This window comes from Mus caroli, chromosome 14, assembly GCF_900094665.2.
Source record: "Mus caroli chromosome 14, CAROLI_EIJ_v1.1, whole genome shotgun sequence".
In the NCBI taxonomy this organism is placed as follows: Eukaryota; Metazoa; Chordata; class Mammalia; order Rodentia; family Muridae; genus Mus; species Mus caroli.
In genome coordinates this window covers 19,241,457-19,266,129 of record NC_034583.1, presented here as the reverse complement: position 1 = coordinate 19,266,129, position 24,673 = coordinate 19,241,457, and the positions used below count along the sequence as shown (strand labels likewise).

Sequence of the window (24,673 nt, the reverse complement as noted above, 5' to 3'; positions counted from 1 at the left end):
CAAGATAACGATGTACATAGGATCATATTCTTTTTCTCCATTTGCCAAATGGGACTAATGGTTATTTACTACTCTTCAAAGTCTTGTTACCCAAACATACAGTTAATAATTATCAATTTATGGAGTGCATTTGGCTAAAAGTCTGTTTTGGGCTTACTAAAGGGAATGCCTTCATAGTAAGTAGTGTTTCCTCTGTTAAAACTGTGAACTGCTGTGGTTAGACTGTGATTAGTGGTGGCAAGTCTTGCTTTTAAAACTTTTTTTTGATATTGGTAAGGTTTCTTGTTTTTTTTTTTGTTGTTGTTGTTGTTGCTATTGGTTTTATTTTGTTTTTGTTTGTTGATTTTCACAGTGATCAGTTACTAAACTACCACAGAGCCACATCCCCACTCCAGGTTTTCAGTGTCCTGAAATCTTTTCTTGCTAGAAGACATCATGCTTGCTTCAGATGAACTGTGTTTTATAGTAAGAGTGGTGACCAGGAGCCACTTTTATTTGGTTGGTGCTTTGCATGGTAACAAAATACTGATATTTGGATAAAAATTTAGGCCAGAGGAAAGAATTTTCTAATTCTTTTAAGTCATGTTTCATAGGAACTCCCCCAGTTTGTTCATGACCATGGGTCAGACCAAATTGTGTTCCAGTGCGTGCCTAGGATGCATCCTGAGTGGATCAGTCCGTTTCAATGATTTCACTTGTATCACTATTAAACTGTATGCAATTCTGCTCATCAGCTGTAGTCTAGCTCTCTGCTTGAAGAAGGCTCCTGTCAGCTTCTTCCTAAATGTTAGTACAGATGTCATTCTGTTATAATATCCTCCAAGATCTCCCACAACTTTTTTATTTTGGGGGAGGCACAGAATTGATTTTATTGTTCTGAGTTTGGGTTCATTCCTGTCATGGTCACTGAGCCAAGGCAAGTAGGTCTTGCCTCTTTCAGTCTTAGTCTTGCGGGCGTCTGCTCAGATTCTCTTCCATATTCAAAATGCACTAGGAAAGCTTCACTGTTTTAATACGTCCTAGATGTTGAACTGAAGCAGAGTGAAGAAATGGCCCTCCCAGCCCCACCCACCTAAAACAAAACCAGCAGCTGCTGCTACAGCCATTATGAAAAAATAATACAAAATACAAACTCTTCTTAAAAAATAGATCACACAGAAGGAACTGAGGGCAGATGCACCCAGGGAGGGGGCGGGGCCGCCCCAGCCATGGGGAGAGGCCTGGGTGCTGAGATGACCCTGGAGGGCTGGGGTGCTAGTAGGTGGCTGCCTCCTTCCTTCTGCCCAGCCTCTGAAGTGTGGGCTGGACCCTCCCTGTGGGTTGGATCCCAGGCATCTTCTGCCCTCTCCCCTGAGGGATCATGGCTCCTCCTGAGGACTGGTACCTATTTCTCACTAAAGTGGCTTTGATCAGGAAATGAGATGGACACCAAGCATGAGCGAGGGCCACTGCCTGGCTACATGTCTCCCGGCTTTTTAGAAATTAACAAAGTTGCTTTTTAAAAAATGAAATTTAGCCTACCTAATTATACTCTGCATTCTGTTACCTATAGCTAATCTTGTTTTTTCCATTATTTAATGATTGATTGGTGTTTAATTTCAAAAGCATTCCAAGCTCCACAGTGTTGGGATGAGGATGTTGCCGTTATTTTTGAGAAAAGGATCGTAAGATGTACATAACATTGTAGGTAGCATGATTTTGTGCAGTGAACACACAAGTAACTACAGGAACTGCACTCTTTACAGTTTGAACTGACAGTGCTGGCAGACCCTTAAAGCAAAGTTCTTCACACGAATGAAAGGAAATATTTGCTTCTATAACAGTCTGAGCACTTAGATCATACTTTTAAGTATTTAAACACACCATTGTATATGGCAAGCAGACTTTTAATTTTATTTTTAGCAAGTTTATTTCTCTTTGAGATTTTCACTCTAATAACAAAGATTTTAAACTAGGACCATACTGAACTTTTTTTAATGATAAGATGAAATGAACTTTAAAGGAAAAATTATTTAAAACTTTGTTAATAAGCCTCGATAGCATAAAATACTAATGTTAATCAAAATACTTCTACATATTTTAAAAGTACTTTAAAAATCTTCATTGGGCTAATTCCTATGTATTTCTTTTCCAGGAATATTATTCTTAATAGCATAAGCTTATTAAGACTAAATGGAAGTTTAAGGATTAGGCACACCAAGAGCAGTGGCTTCACTGTTTGATTTTCATTTCTCTGTGGTTTCGACCTCTTATCAGGAGCTGCCCTGGAAAGGATCCGGTCATGCTGCCTGCCTCTTTTCATCTGTCATGATGAATTTCATCCCTTTCACGGGCCTCTCCATCCTCTTTTTCCACATGGGTTGTGAGCCCAGCATTCCTGTCTCTGGCTTCCTGGGCCACTGCTCTAAGTTTCTCTTCATGCTTCTCCTTTTCTTTTTGAGTCATATTACGTTCTACTTGGGCTTGCATTTCCACTGCTTCTCAAGCCTTCTGATCAGCAATGTATAGTGCTTCAGCCAGTTTGGCAAATTTTTCACTTATATGGACCATCTGAAGTCCTCTTCCATCAGCAGCTAGACATGTATCTAATGGAATGGTATGCCCCTTAGAGTTCTTCCACTTGGAAATACAAGGAGGGATTTTCCACTTCTGCTGTTTCTTTACAGTCCTCTTCTGAAGAGGAGAGTGCATTACAAGTGCAGGAGGAGATGGTGGTCCCTGAGGGATTTTCTTATTAACTTTGAATCTTGGATGCTCCATTTGGTCTTTTTGCATTTCTGCTATCCATATAACCCTGTTTCGCTCCAGAATTGAATGCTACTCCTTGCTGATGTGGTGTGTCACTGGTGAGCTGAGACATGAAAGATGACTCATTCTTTCTGAGATAGGGTTTTTCTGTGTAGTCCTGGGAGCTCTGGAACTCTAGACCGGGTTGGCCTAGATCACATACCTGTTTGCCTCTGTCTCCCAAGTCACAGGCAGCAAAGAGAGACTACTGTCCGCACTGAACTTGTAACGAGTCTCTGGCTATACTTGTGAGTAACCAGCTCCAGTTATGTGAATACTGGGGACTAAGTGATAATTGATGTGTAAGACTGCTTTGTATGTTTTGTGGTTTTGTAATGTAAGTAAATTGATTAACTTTTATTTCACTGATATTAACCAATTGTGCAGTGTACAATTAAACATTCAGCATCTCTCTTTAAAATTGGATTTGTGATCATGGTATAGCTTGTGGAGCAGAGGACTTATTTTTTCATTTGTCAAAATAGGTATTTGCAGACAAGGCTTCAAGAAATAATGTTGTTGGATTTTTTAAATGTATAATAAAGTCCATGATTTTTATACAGTATTTTTGTATGAAATATTTAGTTACTCTGATTTTTTTTCTCCAAGTAATTTCAGATGTTTTCAATCTGGGGCCGGAGAAATACTCCGCATACTGCTCTTCCAGAGCCTGGGTTCACTTTCCAGCACCCACATCAGATGGCTCGCACTTGCCTGCAACTTCAGCTTCAGTGAACCCAACACTTCCTCCTAACATTGATGGGCATTGTGCTCACATGCACACGCCCCCACACAAACACACATGCATACATATAATTAAAAATAAGACAAATACTAAAGTTTCTTTTACTCTGTTGTAACACATTTGACCCCTTGGCAAAAGGGGAGTCACTTATCAAGAAAAGCTTTGTTGACTTTTTTTATAGCAAAGGAAAGACTTTCATAATTACTCCATTAAGTTATTTATGATATGCTACTTGAAGAAATTCTTTTACTTAAGAAGACCGGTTATTGCCGGGCGGTGGTGGCACACACCTTTAATCCCAGCACTTGGTAGGCAGAGGCAGGTGGATTTCTGAGTTCGAGGCCAGCCTGGTCTACAAAGTGAGTTCCAGGACAGCCAGGGCTACACAGAGAAACCTGTTCTCTTTTTTTCCCTTCTTTTTTTTTCTCCCCTCCCCTCCCCTCCACTCCCTCCAATTCACTGGGTAATTAGGGTTGCTTGCATGATTATACAGACAGGGCAACACCGATGTAACTGTCCCATACAAGTAAATAACTTACTGGAGTATGAACAGCTTCCAGGTTACTCCACTAAAGAAAGTGACTCTCCTTGCTTAGCAGCTGCCAATTACCAGTAGCTCCTCTTCTGGGAATAGTGAGGCTTCATGATCTCACTATGATCCATGATGGAAATTTTTTTTTATTCATTTAGACAAAGGGCGTGCGTGCCTGCGTGCCTGCCAGCCATGGTATGCATGTGGAGATCAGAGGACACTTGTTGGAGTTGGTTTTCTCTTGCTAGCTAGTGGGGTTCAAATCCTGGTCATCAGGCTAATGTGGCAAGCAGTCTCCCTCGGGCACTGTGATGGGATGTTCGTGGGCCCGGTCTTGTGCAGCTCCCCACAGTGTGTGTAGTTCATGAGGTCCTGATGACCATGCTGTGTACAGTTTCATAGCCCCTTCCTCATCCTCTGGCTCTTAACAGTTTTTCTGCTCCTCCTGCCCTGTGCTCAGCCTCAGGGGGAGACTGAATGTTCTGCCTAAGGCTGAGCACTCACCATGCATTTATTCCCATAGTTCCCAGTTAGGAGTCTGCCTTAATTGACACCACTGAAAAAAGAAACATCTCTGGCCAAGGCGGAGATAACTCATTTATAACATTTAAAAGGCAGTTTGACATGTTCAGTTAGCAAAATCCCAGGAAGCTCCCTCCTAAGGCTTATGGCTTTGAAAACAACAGCAATGCTCCCACCCACAAACAGGTGGGGACCGTTGTACCAGACATGAATTCCTTCCTGTAGAGTGAGTCCAAATCCAGTCAGGGTATAGGTGATTAGCCCATCACAGTCTGCCTGGCAGTGAGATGCTGTGTAGCATGCAGAGTACCCAGCTGGGTAAGGCAGTGATGAGTCCCATCCCACAACCAGATGTCTGCCCAACAACTTGCACTGCTAGAAAAACTAGCCAGCTAGGAGATATTTCTTGCTATCTCTGTGTCCTGTGACCAAAGTGTGTGATGTTTTCAGCAGTAGTGTCTCACTGAGTTATGGTGTGTAGTCAAGAACAATGATTATTTGTATTCAATAATAATTCAAATAATGTATTATCTGAAAGTTTCCTGAAACTTCTGAACAACAGGTCATAGGGAGGTATCCCACACAGAACAGGCTTTTTAAACAATGTAGTCTGCACTGAGAGTTACTGAGTAAAGAAAAGAAAAAAAAATCCTTTACAACAAGCAAGTTGTTAGAAAGTGCTGCAGATGATTCCTTTCCCGCTAGACGAGCTTAGTTACCATGTTCCTGTAGAGCGCTCTTGTCCAAAAAGGTCGTATTCTTTGTAAAGGACGTAAGCTTTTAAGAGATTGGGCAGCGGAAGAAACGACATGAAGACAGGGCAGCGCAAACGTAACCGTCCCATACACTTCCGGATCTTAAGGCGGCACAAATGTTGTAGAGAACGGGGGTTGGCTAAGACAGAAACAAAGGATTGCTTTGGTTTTTGTTTTTTCTTTTTTGGTGCCCCAAGGGTTTAGTTGGCAAATGTATTTGATGTCTGTGCTCGAAAGGTTTACATTTGCCATCCCTGACTGTCGGGAAGCAGCATTTCAGTCTTCATCGTGGCCTTCTATGTAGACAGTTTCAGAACTACATCAATTGTGAGTCTGGCTTGTGAGGTGCAAATCCTTCAAGCTCTTAAACAGTACCCTCCCCCATCCTGTCTCCTGGGATTGGTCTAAAGCTCAAAGTTCACCCCAGGAGAAACGGGATATAAGAAAATCTTAACTTGATCTAAGTGAACAAATCCACGTAGAAGAATATCATTTTAACATGATACCAGGTTAGAACTGAGCACTCCCTCTTGCTCTTGCTCTATATAACTTACAGTTCCTGCGTGTAAATTGTTTCATAACCATAGGTTAAGCGGGTTGGGGAAACAAGTGGTACCTATCTACAAAGTCATTAGGTTTCACTTGAGGGGAAGTGATGATAAGCACACATTGACTGTGATTATGAATAGCACCATTTTAAAGGACTAATATTTTTCGATTTTCTTTTAGGTCAACCTTTTAATCAGAAGTGTTATAAAAAAATAAAAACACACTTAGTGTTTTGGTAGGAATTTTCTATGAGAATGATACTCACTCAAGATCAAATGTATTTCTGGCCAGAGCCTTTGTTTTTCCAGCACAGCTTTCAATTTTGAACAGATTTGAACTTGATCAACATAATCAAGCATCACCCGAACAACTTTCCCAGAGAGATGCTGTAGCCATGACAAAGTTATGACTTCACAAAACTGTGAGGAAAATAAGCAGAAAACAAATGAAAGTCAGCACTGAGCACTGGTTGAGCAGCGTAGGGAAGAGTGCAAAGTGTCACGAGCTAAGCTCTGTCACCTGATTTCAGTGTGGCCTCAGCCTCACACGAGGCAGCCAGTGGCAGATGGTTCTGTATGTCTGTCATTTTGGCTTGCTGCAACCAAGATTGCCTTGCCACTAGCTGTGACCTTTTGGCAGCTCTAGCCATCAGATGTGAGTGGGAGTCTGAGTAGCTACCCAGATACCCTTAAAGAAAAGCAAGACACAGGCAGCCATCTGGGCAGCTGGAATGTGGGAGCGTGTTTCTCCTGTTCCATATGAAGCTGTGATACCATCTGCCTGAAAGATTACTTACTTCTGGTTCCATTGGAGGAGAGAATGAAGTATTTTACCTTTAAAAAAAAACCCATTTGTTTATGTTCATGCACGTGTGCGTTCATGCGTGCACATGGTTACAGGGTTATCTCCTTCCATTGTGGATTCCAGGGATCAAACTCAGGTTATTGGGCTTGGTGTCAAGCACCTTGGTGAGACATCACCTATTTTTGATTTTTGAGATAGAATCTTACTGTGTTGCTCAGGCTGGCCTCAAGTAATGGCTCCTGAGTAGCTGGGGCTACACGGATGCCTTCCTGCCCAGATGCCACTTTATTAAAGCTTTTATTATTTTTTTGCATTTTTATTATTTATAACCTAGATCTGATCCTGATGCTTGAACAATGACAATTTCTGCCTTTAAATAATTTATGTGCCTTTAGAAAAAAATGCCCAAATGAGAATTGAAGTCATACTTTATGAACTGTTTAGAAAATAATACCGGATGGTGTATGTTTAAATACCAAGTAACTCCTAGCCCGATTACCTAAAATAAAACCTTTCACTTAAACTGTTTCAAAGTCTCCCATTCATCATCCTGTTTTCAAATGTTGATCATATAAATCCAGGTATATATAAAACATTTATTATGTGCCAAGCACAGACCTAAAAGCCCATGAAAGAATGACCAGGAGCTGATTGATGCTCATATATCTTTGAAGGAGGCAAAAGAGTTAAAATGATAATTCTAGATGAAGGCTATAAAAGAGCCAATCTCCACAATAAGAGAGTGATTAAGAGAGGGACGTCCTTAAGATGGCCAGGGAAGGGCCTCTGGGAGAGGACACTTGGAGTGAGACCTGGAAAATAGAAGAAGCCATTAAAAAGCCCTGGAAAGAGTTGAAGGTGAGGGAGATGCAGAGGAGGTAAGGCAAAGTGAAGAGGTGCTGGGGGGTGGGGGGGGGTCTCTGCTCATCAGAAGGATGGCCGGGGAATGGGCTGATCAGATCTGAGAGCTAGAAGAGATAATAAAAGAAACCCAGTGATCACAGGTATGGAGAACTTAGACACATTTTAGATAAATAAATCATACAAAGAAAAAGTAGCCAGAGTGCAAGACTCTCCGTTCTTTAAAACCTTGCTTTTGGGTTGAACTAGTGAAACATCCTCATAGTTATGATTGAAGTCACTTTCTCCACTGAGTTGTACTTCTTACATCTTCCCACTATTGGGTTTAGTTATTTTATGGTATCAGAATCTTCCAGACACAAGCTTTTCCAAGGGCACATCATGCCAATTGTTACAGTTCTAATGCTACAAGATAATAAATGCTTAGGGAATAATGCCAGTACTGTAGGCTTACCATAGTATCTTTAATAACTGTAGATGTCCAGCCTTCAAAAGTACAAAGCCGATGAACCCTTTCTCCATGAGGACAGTCAAAACATCGCTCAGTGTCATAGCCATAATTCAACAGCATCCTGAGCATGACTTCATCTTTCAATGTGTATTGTAGCGCTGATGGGAAATGCAACGGGTTAACGCGGCAGAAGTAGTTGACGTTGGCTCCGTGCCTCAGTAATAGACTTATGAGCTCATAGTTGCCCATCCTAAGAGCTATCTGTAGGCAGTTGACTGGGTCTTGATTGGGTAGAGCTCCAGCACTCAGAAGAAGCTTAACTGAAGAGAGGTCACCGTTTGAAACAGCAAAATACAAGGCTGACTTCCGTTGATCATCATAATGTTTACGGATTCTCTGATCCAGCATGAAATTCACATCAAATCCAGCCTGAATGAGAAGTTCCAGGCATTGGGGGTGCGCCCCAGCTGCTGCGCAGTGAACCGGACTGATCCCGCTCTTCTTGACGGCTACGATGTCTGTGACTGGGACCAATGCCTTTAGAGCTCTGAGGAAGAATTTCAAAGTGCACTTTAGGTTGTTACGGTGCGTTAACCTGCTTATGATACTGTTATCCCTACACTGAGTGCTATGTTAATCAGGCAGTATTTAAGACCCCTAACGGAAGTGTGAGTTCCTTCATTAAGAAACTCAGATGTCAAGTAAAATTTAGAAGAACCACTCTTTTAGGTTAAAAACTCCGAATTAGCTGCAGACATCTGAGACCCAAGGCTTTCTATATTTCCAAAGCAGTTTTTTAAAAAAAGATTTATTTATTATTATACATAAGTACAATGTAGCTGACTTCAGACGCACCAGTAGAGGGCATCAGATCTCATTATGGGTGGTTGTGAGCCACCATGTGGTTGCTGGGATTTGAACTCATGACCTTCGGAAGAGCAAGTCAGTGCTCTTACCCACTGAGCCATCTCGCCAGCCCTCCAAAGCAGTTTTTTAAAAACAAAACGAAACAAAACAAAACAACAACAACAAAAAAACTGGTTACTACGATTTCCTGTTATTTACAGTTACAGAATTTAACTTACAGGAAATGGCCTTTGTCAGCTGCCACGTGAATGGGCAGGTGGCCTGAACTCTTAGGAATGTTGGCATCAGCTCCGTACTCTAGCAACAGACTCACAGATTCCGGGTTCCCTCCTCTAACAGCTTCAAGTAAAACAGAGGACGAGTCAGAGGCCTGACTGTGGACGTCAGCTCCTGGAAAGAAGCAGTCTCATTAGGCAAAGATTCTTTTCACTGTATCACTTAAGCAATCTTAATGTCTGCTGAAAAGCAGTTAGGGGCTGGAGAGAGGGCTTAGCAGTTAAGAGCAATTGTTGCTCTTCCAAAGGACCAGGGTTTGGTTCCCAGCAACCACATGGTAGTTCACAACCATCAGTAACTCAACCTGTCCTCAATTTTACCTAGGAAGAATTAGGGTCTTTTACTATGAACAGTCTCTTGTGGGGCAATGGGCTACGTGCAGACAGCCTGGTTTCCAGTCGAGGCTAGATCTTGAACCCCAGGACCGGTAGTGATAATTCACTTACATGGGAGGAGTTCTCATGTCCTGGCTCCTGTCCGAGCTACCGCCCCCACAAACCCCCACAGGAAAGGCGTGGCTATCAGCCCCTTACGAATAGGACCAAGCCCTCTCACATGCAAATAAGGTTTCCCCCCAAAACTCAGCCCAAGCCAATGAGAGGGGCTTGCTGTCAAACTCTAAATCACTGCCAGAACTGTATATAGGGAGAGCCATGCAGAGAATAAAGGAATGCGAGAACTATTCCTTTGGCCCTTTTGTTCCAAGAGGTGTAACACTTGGGAAGAGATCTCTCCCGAAGCTGAACCCGAGTTCCGCCGCATTCCTCACTGGATTGTCGGCTTTTCGCTGACCCAGGCTCGGAGTTACCTGGAAGGCATAGCAGAGGCTTCCTCTATCTCCCTGCCTGCACTCACTTCCCTCACTGGGGCCTTCTCACCGGGCCTGGATAGAGGTCTCCGTGGAAAACTTCTGGTACCTAGGCCCACAGTCTCTAATAACTTAAAAATTACAAATGCCCCCTTTCATCAAAATACTGTTAAAAGACATGGCAAATATATAGTTGCTTCTTAATGCCGCTCTCCATGCAAGTGAGTTATGGGTTAGGGTGGCTTTTATAAAACAGCCTAGAAAGAAAGCTGCCTTTTACCAAGTATTCCTACTGGAGTTCCAAGTGCCAAATGACATACTAAACTACACTGAAAGCCAACCGAACCGTTATTTAGAAATTGCTTTTATCCCATGGTTTCCCTCCCCAACTAGTTTATGTAGTTAACACTTGAGAAAAGGGAGCCATATTTTATATCATCTTTGATTCTTAGTACTTTAACAGGTGATAATTGCTTTATTTTTATATTTATTTATGCATATGAGTGTTCTGCATGTCATGTGCATCTCATGCATATACGGTGCTCACAGAGGTCTGAAGAGGGCATTGAATCCCCTGAAAATGTAGTTACTGATGGTTGTGACTGGGACCAAATCCTGGTCCCCTGGAAGAACAATAATTGCTTGTAACTGCTGAACCATCTGTCCAGCCCCTAACTTTGATAGCTACAAGGATAAGTGTACCCATGTTTGTAGGGTAAGTGCCCTCCAGATCTAGGGCAGCAACTGGGAGGGGAGCTGGGAGGTGAAGAAAAGAAAGAAGTCTACATCAACATTAGATGTCTCAGTGAAGCTGAGCACATCTGAGCATCTTTATATCTCAATGGAAGGATGTGCCTTTAGTTTAGAACAGACTCCTTATCACAAGGGCTGCACAAGACCCGAGTTCCTAGAATACACTAAGCAATCTAATAAATTGTTTTTGAGTGTTAACAATGTCCCAGTCCCTTTATCTGTGTAAAAAATTCTAAACTTGGGACTAGAGAGAGAGCAGTGGCTAAAAGCGCTTGCTACTCTTCCAGAAGACTGGAATTCAGTTTCCAGAACCAGGTTGGGTGGCTCACAACCACTTTTAATTCTAGTTGTGGGGGTCCAGTGCTGTCTTTCTAGTCTTCTTTGACACTTACGGCATATACACACATAGAGACACAGGTAATTAAAAAGAAATTCTTGGGCTGGTGAGATGGCTCAGTGGGTAAGAGCACCCGACTGCTCTTCCAAAGGTCCAGAGTTCAAATCCCAGCAACCACATGGTGGCTCATAACCATCTGTAATGAGATCTGGCGCCCTCTTCTGGAGTGTCTGAAGACAGCTACAGTGTACTTACATATAATAAATAAATAAATCTTTAAAAAAAAAAAAAAAGAAATTCTTAGCCAGGCATTGGGTGGTAGAGACATGTGGATCTCTGGATTTGGGGCCAACCTGGTCTATATGGCAAGTTCCTGGACAGCAAGAGCTACATAAAGAGATTCTGTCTCAAAATCAAAGATAAACAAAAGTAAAGAACTTCTGAACTTCAACACCAACCTCAGAGGTAGGTTCTCACTTAAAGGTGATACAACTCAGGTCTTCTGGGTGAACTTCCCCAAAGGCACACAGCTAACGAACAATCAGGCAATTAAGGCCTGTGTGCACCTCTCCAGACCCAAGCTTACTTTTGTTTGTTTGGTTTTTGAGACATTTTTTTTTTAATTTGTTTTTTTAGAGACAGGGTTTCTCTGTGTAGCCCTGGCTGTCCTGGAACTCACTTTGTAGACCAGGCTGGCCTTGAATTCAGAAATCTGCCTGCCTCTGCCTCTGCCTCCCAAGTGCTGGAATTAAAGGTGAGGGCCACCACACCATGTAGCTGCCGAAACCACACAGGGTAGCAAAACAATGTAATTTAGAGTCAGATATGACTTCAAATCCTGGCTCACTGGCAAATGAGCGCTCAACCTGCTCAACCAGCAAATGCCAGTTCACCGGAAGGGTAAAAGATCTAAGATCTGTTGTTTTCCCTCCATCTCTGAGCTTAAATCAGTGATCCTAAGCAAAGGATGACTCTTAGGCTAAGGATGCAGTTTATTATTAGAATTCTTGCCTAGAATATAGAAGACTTTTGCTTAAACCCCAACAAAACACAAGAGAGAGACACAGACATAGAGACAGGCGAGGCTGCTTTCCTCAAAGACGACAGAGCTCGTGTTTACTTTTTGATTTTTCTAGTCAATAACTTTAGACGTCTCCTAGGTCAGGCATCATGCTAAAATTCAACAGCATCTGCTTCCTGTATAGAAAAGAAGAAAGTGTACAAAGGACAGGGCTGACCTGTAATATCAGGGGCTCTGTTGGGTATTGCAGGCCTAGACTACGTGTTACTAAAAAAAAAATAATAATAAAAAATAAAGCTTCAGGACACAAGGGGAAAGAAGATAATTACATTGTTGGGTTTTTATTAGATCTGGGTACAAGGTAAGCTTATTTGGAAAAAGAAGCTATAGATACACTGTATCATTGGACACATTAATGATGAACTCAGTGATCTGTACATTTTCTGAGCTAAGTGTCCACAGTAGTTAAACCACAATCTAGAATGGTCATTATATAACCGTTATAACACAGTGCTGCAGTTAAGAGAGAGCCTATTAGAAGAAGTGCTGCAGCTGGCACTTTTAAAAAAATTAAACCAAAATTGAGGAATGTTAACATTCCCTCTAGGCTCTGCTGAAAGAGAGGGAGGAAGGGAGGGAGGGGAGGAGGGAGGGAGGGAGGGAGAGAGAGAGAGAGAGAGAGAGAGAGAGAGATCTTAAAATCAACAATAAGAATTTCCCTAGAGGCCTTGGGTCTGAACTCTACAGCCAGTCCCACAACACCCAGAGGACGCTCCACTCTCAGGTGCTCTAACACTCCCAGGATCATAGAATCAGAGGTGAGGAGGACACAATATCTGCCCTAACACCGGAAGTAACTGGGACCAGCTGGACCTGGGCACCCAGGAACTCTGCCTAACCAGTGACATAGGTTCCTTCTGGTCTGGCAGGTGCCCTGAGTAGACCTTGGGCACGAACTCTGAAGCCAGTCCCACAACACCCAGAGGAAGATCCATTTCCAGGTGCTCTAATAGCCCAGGTCCACAGGATCCCAGGATCCTAGGAATCCCAGTGGCAGCTTGACTCCCAGGAGTTCTGACACACCCAGGATCTCAGGATCCCAGGATCCCAGAATCAGAGGATCACAGAGACAGCTGAACTCTGAGGAGTTCTGACACAACCAGGATCACAGGAAGGACAGACCCCAGTCAGATATAGCGAGGGCAGGTAGCACTAGAGATAATCAGATGGTGGGAAGCACGCATAAGAACATAAACAACAGAAACCAAGGTTACTTGGCATCATCAGAACTCAATTCTCCACTATAGCAAGTCCTGGATACACCATCACACCAGAAGAGCAGATTCAAATCTAAAATCACTTCTCATGATGATAGAGGAATTTAAGAGAGACATAACTCCTTTAAAGAAATACAGGAGAACACAGGTAATCAGGTAGAAACCCCTAAAGAGGAAACACAAAAAATCCCTTAAAGAATTAGAGGAAAACACAATTAAACAGGTGAAGGAAATGAACAAAACCAACCAAGATCTAAAAATGGAAATAGAAAATATAAAGAAATCACGAAGGGAGACAACCCTGGAGTTAGAAAACCTAGGAAAGAGATCAGGAGTCATAGACACAAACATCACCAACAGAATACAAGAGTAGAAGAGAGAATTTTAGGTGCAGAAGATACCATTGAAAACATTGGCACAACAGTCAAAGAAAATGCAAAAAGCAAAAAGCTCCTAACCCAAAACATCCAGGAAATTCAGGACACAATGAGAAGAATAAACCTAAGGATAATAGGTATAGAAGAGAGCAAAGATTCCCAATTTAAAGGGCCAGTAAATATCTTCAACAAAATTATAGATGAAAACTTCCCTAACCTAAAGAAAGAGATGCCCATGAACATACAAGAAGCCTACAGAACTCCAAATAGACTGGACCAGAAAAGAAATTCCTCCTGTCACATAATAATCAAAACACCAAATGCACTAAACAAAGAAAGAATATTAAAAGCTGTAAGGGAAAAAGGTCAAGTAACATATAAAGGCAGGCCTATTAGAATTACACCAGACTTCTCACCAGAGACTATGAAAGCCAGAAGATCCTGGGCAGATCTTATACGGACCCTAAGAGAACACAAATGCCAGCCCAGGCTACTATACCGAGCAAAACACTCAATTACCACAGACAGAGAAACCAAGATATTCCATGACAAAACCAAATTTACACAATATCTTTCCATAAATACAGCCCTACAAAGGATAATAGATGGAAAACACCAACACAAGGAGGAAAACTACACCCTAGAAAAAGCAAGAAAGTAATCTTTCAACAAACCCAAAAGAAGATAGCCACACAAACATAATTCCACCTCTAACAACAAAAATAGTAGGAAGTAACAATCACTTTTCCTTAATATCTCTTAACATCAATGGACTCAGTTTTCCCCCAAAGACATAGACTAACAGACTAGATATATAAACAGGACCCAGCATTTTGCTGCATACCGGAAATGCACCTCAGTGACAAAGACAGACACTACCTCAGAGTAAGAGGTTGGAAAACAATTTTCCAAGCAAATGGTCCCAAGAAACAAGCTGGAGTAGCCATTCTAATATCGAATAAAATCAGCTCTCAACCAAAAGTTATCAAAAAAAGATAAGGAAGGACACTACATACTGGTCAAAGGAACAATCTACCAAGATGAACTCTCAATTCTGAATATCTATGCTCCAAATGCAAGGGCACCCACATTCATAAAGAAACTTTACTAAAGCTCAAAGCACACATCACACCACACACAATAATAATGGGAGACTTCAACAGCCCACTCTCAGCAATGAACAGATCATGGAAACAGAAACTAAACAGAGACACAGTGAAACTAACAGAAGTTATGAACTAAACGTATCTAACAGATATTTAAAGAACTTTTCATCCTAAAGCAAAAGAATATACCTTCTTCTCAGCATCTCACAGTACCTTCTCCAAAACTGACCATTTAATTGGTTGCAAAACAGACCTCAAGAGATACAAGAATATTGAAATAATCCCATGCACCCTATCAGATCACCACGGACTAAGGCTGGTCTTAAATACCAAAAAAAACAAAAAACAAAAAACAAAAAACAAAAAAAAACAAAACAAAAAAAACAACAGAAAGCACACATACACATGGAAGCTGAATACTCAATGATAACGTGGTCAAGGAAAAAAATAAAGAAATTAAAGGCTTTTTAGAATTTAATGAAAATGAAGACACATCATACCAAAACTTAAGGGGCACAATGAAAGCAGTGGTAGGAAGAAAATTCATAGCTCTAAGTGCCTCTAAAAAGGAACTGGAGAGAGCTTACACTAGCTGCTTAACAGCACACCTGAAAGCTGTAGAACAAAAAGAAGCCAAGACACCCAAGAGGAGTAGACAGCAGGAAATAATCAAACCAAATAGAAACAAAAAGAACTATACAAAGAATCAACAAACCAGGAGCTGGTTCTTTGAGAAAATCAACAAGATAGATAAACCCTTAGCCAGACTAACCAGAGGGCACAGAGACAGTATCCTAATTAAGAAAATCAGAAATGAAAAGGGAGACATAACAACGAAGTATATCTTTATCTTTGTTTTTGTTTTTTTCGAGACAGGGTTTCTCTGTATAGACCAGGCTGGCCTCGAACTCAGAAATCCACCTGCCTCTGCCTCCCAAGTGCTGGGATTAAAGGCGTGCGCTACCACGCCCAACAGTGTATCTTAAAATAACTATTCTGTCTGTTGAATACCAACTGTTGGAAATATTAAAATCATGTTCTACAAAAAAAAGAAAAGAAAAGAATTCCCCTAGAGCTCCCCCACCCCTGGATCTCAGTACCCCTGTAATCAGCCATCAGGTAAGCCTTGCCTTTCTGCAGTAATAGCTGCATGATCTCAGTGTGTCCACCTTGAGCAGCGAGGGCAAGGGGCGTGAATCCGTAGGAGCTCCGTGCATCTGGGTATGCTCTGGAAGCCAGCATCAGTTTTACCATGTCCAGTCTGCCTAGCTTGGCAGCTTCATGGAGAGCTGTCCTCTCATTGGCACATCGGAGATTGACATCTGCTCCGTGGCTGATCAGCAAGGCGGCCATGTCGTAGGCGTCTTTCAGAACAGCTGGGGGATTGTGAGGTGGACGTTATGACAATATGAGGTTAAGCGTCATATTAGCTGGTGTCCTTTAGCTTCTTCTTTTTGGTTTGGGTTTTGAGACTTGATTTCTAGACCAGGCTGGCTTCAAACTTACAACCTCTGCCTCCCAAGTTCTTGTATAAGGCATGCTCCACTGCCATAGTTACCTGGCCTGCCCCTCTGCGTCCTAAGGAACTCTCCACCTCTCCCCCATGCTCCAGCATTCTGTGTTTAGGAGGCACATTTTAAATGACACATATGCAAAGTGATGTTAGCCGTTTTACATCAGTGGGGTGTTTGATTTCTGTAAGCAGTGAGTACAACCGTCTACTGGGCGTTTACATGGTTGAGACAAAGTTCAAGTTATCATCTTTATTTCTCAGGAAAATAGGAGCTTATGGAGAGGCTCCCAAGCTCCACCCATCCCTAAGATCCTTAGGCAGTTAATGGTTACTGGAGGACAGAGAGATGTTTCTTCACTAGTAAGTTGTCCACACTCCAGTAAACACCCTCTCTTCCATGTTTCTTTAAGCAACCCTAATTAAATTCATTGGATCATCAAAAACAAGGACAGGAAGTGGGGGTATCTGAAAAGACACACAGTATAAAGCCTTTCACTGTGCAGGAATGTTACAGGGGTAACCAGTGTTATGTGTAAATAATCTATGACAACCTTTTAAAATTATTTTTAAGAATGAAAGCAAAGAGGACCAGTGAGGCAGCCCAGGGCACTTGCTGCATCCCACCCCTGGGCTGTGCATGGTGGGAGGAAGGAACCAATTACTGCAGGTAGTCATATGACCTTCATGTGTGTATCACGGCACACGTAACACCCTCCCAACACACACACACACACAGTGAGTAAATAAATGTAAAACTATTATAAAAAGGAAAAGGAATGGATGTGAATCATCTTAAATGCTTCAGAAGGGTGGAGCTGCTAAGGCAGCCTACACTTGACATTGCTGAGTATTCAAGTTGCTCCTTCACCTGTGACATGGAGTCGTGGTGACAAGGGTTATTTCATGTTAATTCTATTTTTGGAGTTGTTTATCTAAACCATCTTTTATGAAAGAGAATTACATATATTTTAATGAAAGTCTAAATAGTCTTACGGCACTGGTAAGCTGCTGCGAAGGAGAACCCTAACAGCAACAGAGCCCATCTCAGCAAAGGATGGGTGACCACGATGGAATTACATATGCGTAGGGGAATGGCGAGCTCACAGGAAGTGAGGGTTGGGACCTGGTTTCCAAAGTGTGCAGCACAGAATACTCCCCGAGGTTCTTTGGGATAAAACGAGTATGCAGTTAGCAACAACCAAAAGAAACAAAACGGGTGCAGGCCTGGACATGCGCAGCACCACAGTCAGAGGGAATGAAAAGCAGGCAGAGTTCCTGAGAGGAACTGGCTTCCCGCTATCATTGTGAGAGTCTTTAGAGTTTAATGTGTGCTTGTTTTGACCATGAGACTTTTACACACACTTAGTACACAGACACCCAAGGGTCGACCTACCCCGAGGTCCTTGCACATCTTGTGGGTACTCCTCTGTAGTTGAACACAGCCTCCTCAGAAGAGGCTTTTGGACTCAGTGTTGGTTTTCTATGAATGGAAAGACTCAGAGCCCAGTGGGACAGTAGGCAGCTCTGTGCTGATAAGAACTGCATGTGTGCTGGGTTAAAGGGCCATATTAGAATTCTCTACCTTTCCCAACTATCTTTGTTCTTACTCAGAGGATTTTTCTGTTTTAAATTTTTCTTCCTTGGGACAGGTTTTCAAAATCCATGCTAGCTTTTAACTTACTATGTGACCCAGATTGGCCTCAAAGTCAAGAATGCTTGGTTATAAATGAAAGTCACCACACCCAGCTATCTACAAGCCAGAGAGCAGGATTCTGTGTCGGATCAGTGGGGGCCAAATTGTCAGTGTCCTAACAAAAAAATGTGGGCATGGAGGGGACCGAGACTCTTTGTCAAAGACAAAGTGTGCATTTACCTGTAAGAAGAGGAGAACTGCCTTCAGAGGTCTTAGCGTTTGGATTACAGCCTTTGAGAAGGAGAAAGTGGGCGTTTTCCAGGAGGCTACTGCTGACAGCCAAAAAAAGTGCTGTCTCACCGTTGTGGGTGGTTCGTTCCCACGCACTGGGTTCGGAAGCTGAAATAAATTCATCACACCACACGGGTTAAGTCACAGAAATAAACTTAGTCCTCAGAAGCATCCATTGGAGTGAAAAGGAGTTTACCATTCAGGGTTATTTCTAAGATGTTCTTGTTTAACTGCACTGCTGCCTTATGCAGAGGAAGCCAGCCATTCCCATTGGCTTCATCAAAGGCTGGATGGTACTTGGCAACGCGTGCCAATGCATCTTCCTTACCTAGTAACAAGGAAAAGAGGAGATTCACATTTGGCGCGCACAGGAGCCCACACTGCTCCGGAAGTCTACCAGCGAAGTCGGTATGCAAGAGCAGAATCGGAGCACCGTCCTCAACCAAAGGCAAGCTTCAACATCAAAGGCTTCGCACCCGGCGTTCCTCATCACTCAGGTGCAGGGGGGACCCCTAGTTCTGTCTACACAGGAACTCTGGCATTCTTTGATAAGTTATGGTGAAAAGACCACTTCAGACTCTGGATCCCCGAAATGTTCAGTCTGAAGTAGAACCCGTTTCCATGCGTTTGGAAGGAAATGCCACCAATCCCGTACCTCCCCACCATACCGTGCCAGGGAACAGGAGGAGTACTTAACTGTCTCGATGGCTTCAACTATCGTCTTATAATCATCACTTGGAAAGGAATGGAATCTGCACAGAAAAAAAAAAGGCAATTATAAATCTAATGTTTCTGGTTGAAACCCAAGGCAGCTGCAGGCACTCAGGGGTGAGCTCCAGTGCCAGGCAACCAGGGAGGCCTAATAAAGTCACTTGCTACAAAGTGGGAGCAGCTTAGCGTTAGTGCTCTTGCCTAGCATGCACAACACCTTGGATTTGATCCCCAGTGCACACACTCATGCACACACTCACCTGTCTGCCTACACACACGCGCTTGGGGTGAAAGATCGAGCGAGTGAGCGAGCAAGCGAGAGAGTTCCCATTTGTAAAATGTAGTGTTGTTCCCCAGCACATTATAGGGACACTGCCTCTCCATACCTGCCATGCCTTATTTGGTACAGCTTTGGGAGGCAAGGAAACAAGTCTACATGGGCGCTTAGAACACAGTATTTGTCATCAATAAATGTTGGAGAGCTGACTCAAACCCGTCTGAAATTGAAATATCATTGTACAACATGGAAAAACTGATAGCTACTCTATGATTTCCAAAAAAATTATTGCTGAAAACATACATCACCAGAATGTGAACTTTAAAATGTTCCCAGAATTGGAATTCTCTCTCAGGAAACAGTGACAGTTTAAATTATACTTTTATAAAAATACCTAAACATTAAAGCTTTGTATATGAAAATTTAAATGTTGAGATGGGGGGTCCTCACTGTGTAGCCCAAGGCTGCTTCATTTTCCTGCCTCATTTCTGTCTCTGCAGGGACTGTTGGCACCATTGGCACCACTGTGCCCGCCATATATGAATCCTAGATTATTTTCTCTGATTACTCAGTGAGTTTAGGTTGGAGAGAATGCATTTTCTTAGACACTGTCTTGTTCACAATGTAGCCAGCAGATCCTCTTTAACATTTAAGACTGTGTTAATGGGTTTGGTGCTGTGTTAGTGTCCATATATTCTATAAGAAACTACCGCAGTCTTACTGACTTACAAGAGCACTAATCCTCTACAATTCTTTGGTTCTGGATCCTCCTTTTGTGTGTGTGTTTGTGTGTGTTCACATGTGTGCATGGACATTCTGTGCAGGAAGACCAGAGGTCAGCACCTGGTGACCTCCTTCACTGATTCTCCATGTTTTTAAGAGATCTCATCAGTTCAGTTGGATTGTGTTGGCTGGCCAATAAGCTTGGGTACCAAGCTGTCTCTGCCTTCCCCAAGCACTGAGGTTACAGACATACACCACCATGTCTTGCATTTCTGTGGTTGCTGGGGATACAAACTCAGGATCTCATGTTTGTACAGCAAACACTTTACCCAGCCCCCACTCTAGATTTCTTTCTTTCTTTCTTTCTCTCTCTCTCTCTCTCTCTCTCTCTCTCTCTCTCTCTCTCTCTTTCTCTCCCCCTCCGTCCGTCTGTCCCTCCCTCCCTCCCTCTTTCTTTCTTTTAAAAAAGATTTACTTATTTTATGTAAATGAGCCCACTGTTGCTGTCTTCAGACACACCAGAAGAGGGCATCAGATCCCATTACAGATGGTTGAGAGCACCATGTGGTTGCTGGGAATTGAACTCAGGACCTCTGGAAGAGCAGTCAGTGCTCTTAACCACTGAGCCATCTCTCCAGCTCCCCAACTCTAGACTTCTAACACCAACAAGTGCCTGACCCAACCAGCAATCTTTCCTAGGTATCGTATAAACCTTGAAGTTTAATAAATGAAATTTATGTAATGACTACTGTCTCAATTTCTGGCCCTGCAGAGACTGGGTTCATTCTTTCCTTCTGGTTTCAGCAAGTGTCTTCTCATCCAGATGTTGCCCCCCAGCAACTCTTTCCTTCTTTAAAGATTGATTTTATTTCTTATCTATACAGCATTCTGCCTGCATGTATGCCTGCAGTGCAGAAGAGGGAATCACATCCCAGTATAGATGGTTGTGAGCCACCATGTGGTTGCTGGGAACTGAACTCAGGACCTCTTAACCACTGAACCCACTTTCCAGCCCCCTTACTAAATTCTTAATTCTCTCCAAGTTTTTTTTATTTTTTCTGTGCATGGGCATCATATCTTATACACATTTCAGTTACAGTTATCCTCTGGGAAACATAGCTCAGTGGTACAGTGCATGCCTTGCATTTATGTGACCTTGGGTTCATTTTCAACCACTACTGAAAAAGAAAAGGAAGACAGCTCCCCATCCTCCTGCCTGACTTTCCCTTCTGTTCTTGTGACATGAGGATCATGATTCCTCTCAGCTGCTGAATACGTCTTAGTGCTCACTGCCAACGAGACAGACATTACCTCTCCGCTTCTGGTGTGCACCGAGCTACCCCTGGCTTGTAAACATCCAGCAGACTCTGCTGGATGATGACCTGGGTGTCAAAGTCAGCATCTGCATCCTCGTCACTGCTGTAGTGATCCATACGAAGCTTGGATGAGTTGATTTCCAAGTCAGAAGGAATTAAAATATTTTTCCAGTTGCGAGAAGGCTTTTTCAACTGCTTAAAAATACAGATGGCGTTTAGAAGACTGGACACTTGATAGGATTGATGAATGAAGAAAATACAGATTTTTAAAACAAAAGAAACATTTAAAAATTCCCCATGATTTTTAAGAGTTTTTGGATTGCCATAGTCAGCATAAATTAGAAGTTTCTGTAAATAGACATTTATTTAAAGCTTATTCAAGAAAATCTTCCTTTCATATGAGATTTAGGTTATAAATTGTTGCCAATGATATTCCAGAAGTTAATGTCTAAAATATATAAGGAACTACAAAAATTAAATACCCAATCCCTCAAATGATCTAATAAGTGGCTAATGAAGTGCACAGACAGTCCTCAAAAGGAGAATTTAAAATGGCCAGTACACTGGTTACATAGTGCAAAGGTGCGATGCAGGCTTCCAGAGGCGGAAGACGTCAAAGCCTCATCCTGCACTGGATGCTGCACATCACAGTGACAGCATGTTTAGGAAGATGTTCCCAGCAGTTCGAGAACTAACCTCTCTCTGATTGGCAGTGATGCCTGAGCCACAGAAAGGAATTCATGCTTGGTACTGTTGTTTTTGGATATCCTGCTTGAGGCTACAGGTCACAGGTCCTTGGAGGGAACCTACTGTTGCTGTTTTACTAAATTGACACGCTGTCAAACTGCTTTCTAACTATGTTTGTAATCATAGATTTCTGTTGCTCTAATCTTAGCTACAGAAGCTCCTATTTGCAGTGAGTGGGTGGTTAATACGGAGCCTCATAAATGATTTAAGGGTGGAGTGTAATATAATATAATAAATATAATAAATGGTGAGTGCTCAGCTATGGGCGGGTCAGATGTCAACATTCTCCTTTCAAGGAACACTGAGGAAGAAGGGGCAGAGAGGATGTAAGAGCTGGCAGATGAGGAGGAGGAGGGTTGTAAGTGACTTTTAGACACAGTATGGTGGTTGCTCACGTCAGTGCACATCAGCATAAGATCTACATAAAATGAAACCAGTCTAAATGCCAGCATAGGTGCAGGAGAGGCCCTGTGAGCTCCTGCATCTAGCTGAGGAAGAGAATGTTACTCTCTTTTAGGGATGTTGTTTCTGGTAGGTTGCTCATGCTACAGGGGATGGCCCACAACCATAGACATAGACGGGCAGGACTGATTGGGCTCGGGTGGTTTTTGATAGCAATAAACTAGAGGAGATGAAACCTCTGGGAAAGGCGACAGAAGGGGAGGTACTAGGAGGGACTGAAGTAGTGGCAGATGGATATCACGATAGCTTGTATAAATTTTAAGGAATATTTGAATATGTTTCATTAAAAATATGAAAAGTTTAAAGAATAAGTAAAAACATTACAAACCGAAAACCAACCAAATGACAATGGTTGGTTAATATCAACTTCCTTAGCTGTAAGGGAAATGCAAATTCAAACTGCTTTGTGGGGCTGAGGAGAGGGGGCTGAGTTAGCACACAAACATGGACCTAAGTTTGCATCCCAGCACCCGTATGTGTAGCCGTGTGTAGCAGCATACATCTCTAAGCATAGCACCCATGGGGCAGGGCTGGAGATAGCTAGATTCCTGGAATCTAGCTGGAGTCAGCCAGTCTAAATTGGTGAGCACAGGGTTCAGTGAGGGACCTGGTATCAAAAAACAAGGTGGGGTGGATCTCTGGCATCTCTAAAAGAACACAGGCTTCACTCAACGGCAACCTAAGATAAGACTCTCACTGCAGTAAAAAACAAAGCAAAACACAAAACAAGCAAACAATAACAAAAAACACCAACAGAAAAATCAATCTCAAACCAACTCGTAACATTCATCCTTGCTGGCTAGCTCTCATAGCCACACGCAAGAATTCACAGCAGCTATAGTCACCTGCAAGAGACTGTACAAGATCAAACCCACCAGATCCTGTCAGAGGTGTAACTGGTGATTTCTAGGCCCCATCCCTCACTGCAGAAAGATTGCAGCTGATATTTTCTAGGGGAGTAGAAATTGTTTGTTTGTTTTTTAAAGATGACCACTGATAGCATTCCTATGCTCCAGTGGATGGTCTCACCTCCACCACAAACACACACACACAGCACTAACTGCACTTGGCATGGATCTGGCATGAAGCTGGAAGGAGGACATGTTAGGGGGAAATAAACAACCATTTCTCATCATATGCACCAATAGAAATGCCAATTATAAAGAAAATTTAAAAATAAGGTGGAGCACAACAGAGGAGTGTACACACCCCACATCAGCCTCTTCCTTTTACACAGGTGCTCGTGCATACACACACACACACATGCATGTGTGCACTCACAGGCTACATACATAAAAGTAGAAAGGGAACCACAGAAGAAATGGTCTTAGAGGAGGAAGGAGGGGAGAGAAGAGAGCGATGGGATACATAGATGAAAGTCAAAAGCGGAACTACACAGGGAAGGAATGGGCTAGGCCAGAGAGGTGGGGGACAGAGTATAATGACACACACCTATGAAAATGCCATACTAAAATCCATTTGCCTGATAACTTCAAAATGTAAAGCAAAGATGTATGTAAATCATGTAAAATAACAAACAAACAAAACCCCCTATTTGTAAATAAATAATTAAAAGAATCTTTTAAAGGGATTAAAAAAAAAAAACCTAGGTCATTTTTGCAATGTTGAAAGTGTTTATTATTGATTTATTTTAGACACAGCTGGTGAATTTTTATCAATGGTTATAGCACCCAAAAGATGATTTTTCCTGTACACAGTAAATGATGATTATAATTCTGTTTTATCTAGTAAATACTGACAGCGACCATGCTATGGGATGAATTATACTACACAGAATAGGGACAGCAGCAGTTAAAACAGCCAGAGTACTAGGCAAATCTAAATGATTTATAAAGTACATTACCGTTTTGATATAGAATAGGCTCCAAAGACTAATTTTTACCTTTTTCATATCCTCTAGGGCTGCTGTGAAGTTTCCATGTTGCAGGTTATCTGGCTCTCCACTCCCCTCCGGTGACCATTATAAATAGCCTTACTATAAATACTTGATCATAAGACAGTCTGGCATGTTCTCCTTGTTTTTCACATGTGGGTTTGGAAATATGACCTCTTTTCTTCATGGCTAGGTTCATCAAATTTAAAAGATTTCATCTCCGTTGGGAAATAGAAAGTATTTGCTGATTGTTGACCATGAAAAAGAATTCATGTCCT

At 42.3% G+C, this 24,673-nt stretch overlaps 1 protein-coding gene across 2 annotated transcripts; it reads right to left on the bottom strand.

Moving 5' to 3' along the window:
- Nucleotides 1–3,965: 3,965 nt before the first annotated feature.
- Nucleotides 3,966–24,457, bottom strand: Asb14 (ankyrin repeat and SOCS box containing 14). 2 transcript variants are annotated; one of them, XM_029468689.1, is made up of 10 exons: nt 24,405–24,457; nt 21,288–21,484; nt 18,962–19,017; nt 18,462–18,593; nt 18,215–18,373; nt 15,959–16,204; nt 9,092–9,263; nt 8,010–8,553; nt 6,156–6,309; nt 3,966–5,480 (listed from the first exon to the last, which is right to left on the bottom strand). In XM_029468689.1, the coding sequence occupies exons 1-10, from the start codon at nt 24,411–24,413 to the stop codon at nt 5,302–5,304; spliced, it is 1,848 nt and encodes a 615-aa protein (XP_029324549.1). In that variant the 5' UTR covers nt 24,414–24,457; the 3' UTR covers nt 3,966–5,301. The 2 variants fall into 2 exon arrangements, with proteins under 2 accessions (XP_029324549.1, XP_029324548.1); XM_029468688.1 differs by having other exon boundaries at nt 21,288–21,487; nt 24,405–24,436.
- Between the last annotated feature and the right edge of the window lie 216 nt (nt 24,458–24,673).

Coding starts and splice junctions, on each gene's coding strand:
- Asb14 (XM_029468688.1), bottom strand. Junction 9,264..15,958: donor GCAGCTATTACTGCAGAAAG/GCAAGGCTTACC, acceptor GCTTCTTTCCAG/GAGCTGACGTCCACAGTCAG. Junction 6,310..8,009: donor CAGTTATTAAAGATACTATG/GTAAGCCTACAG, acceptor TTTTCCTCACAG/TTTTGTGAAGTCATAACTTT.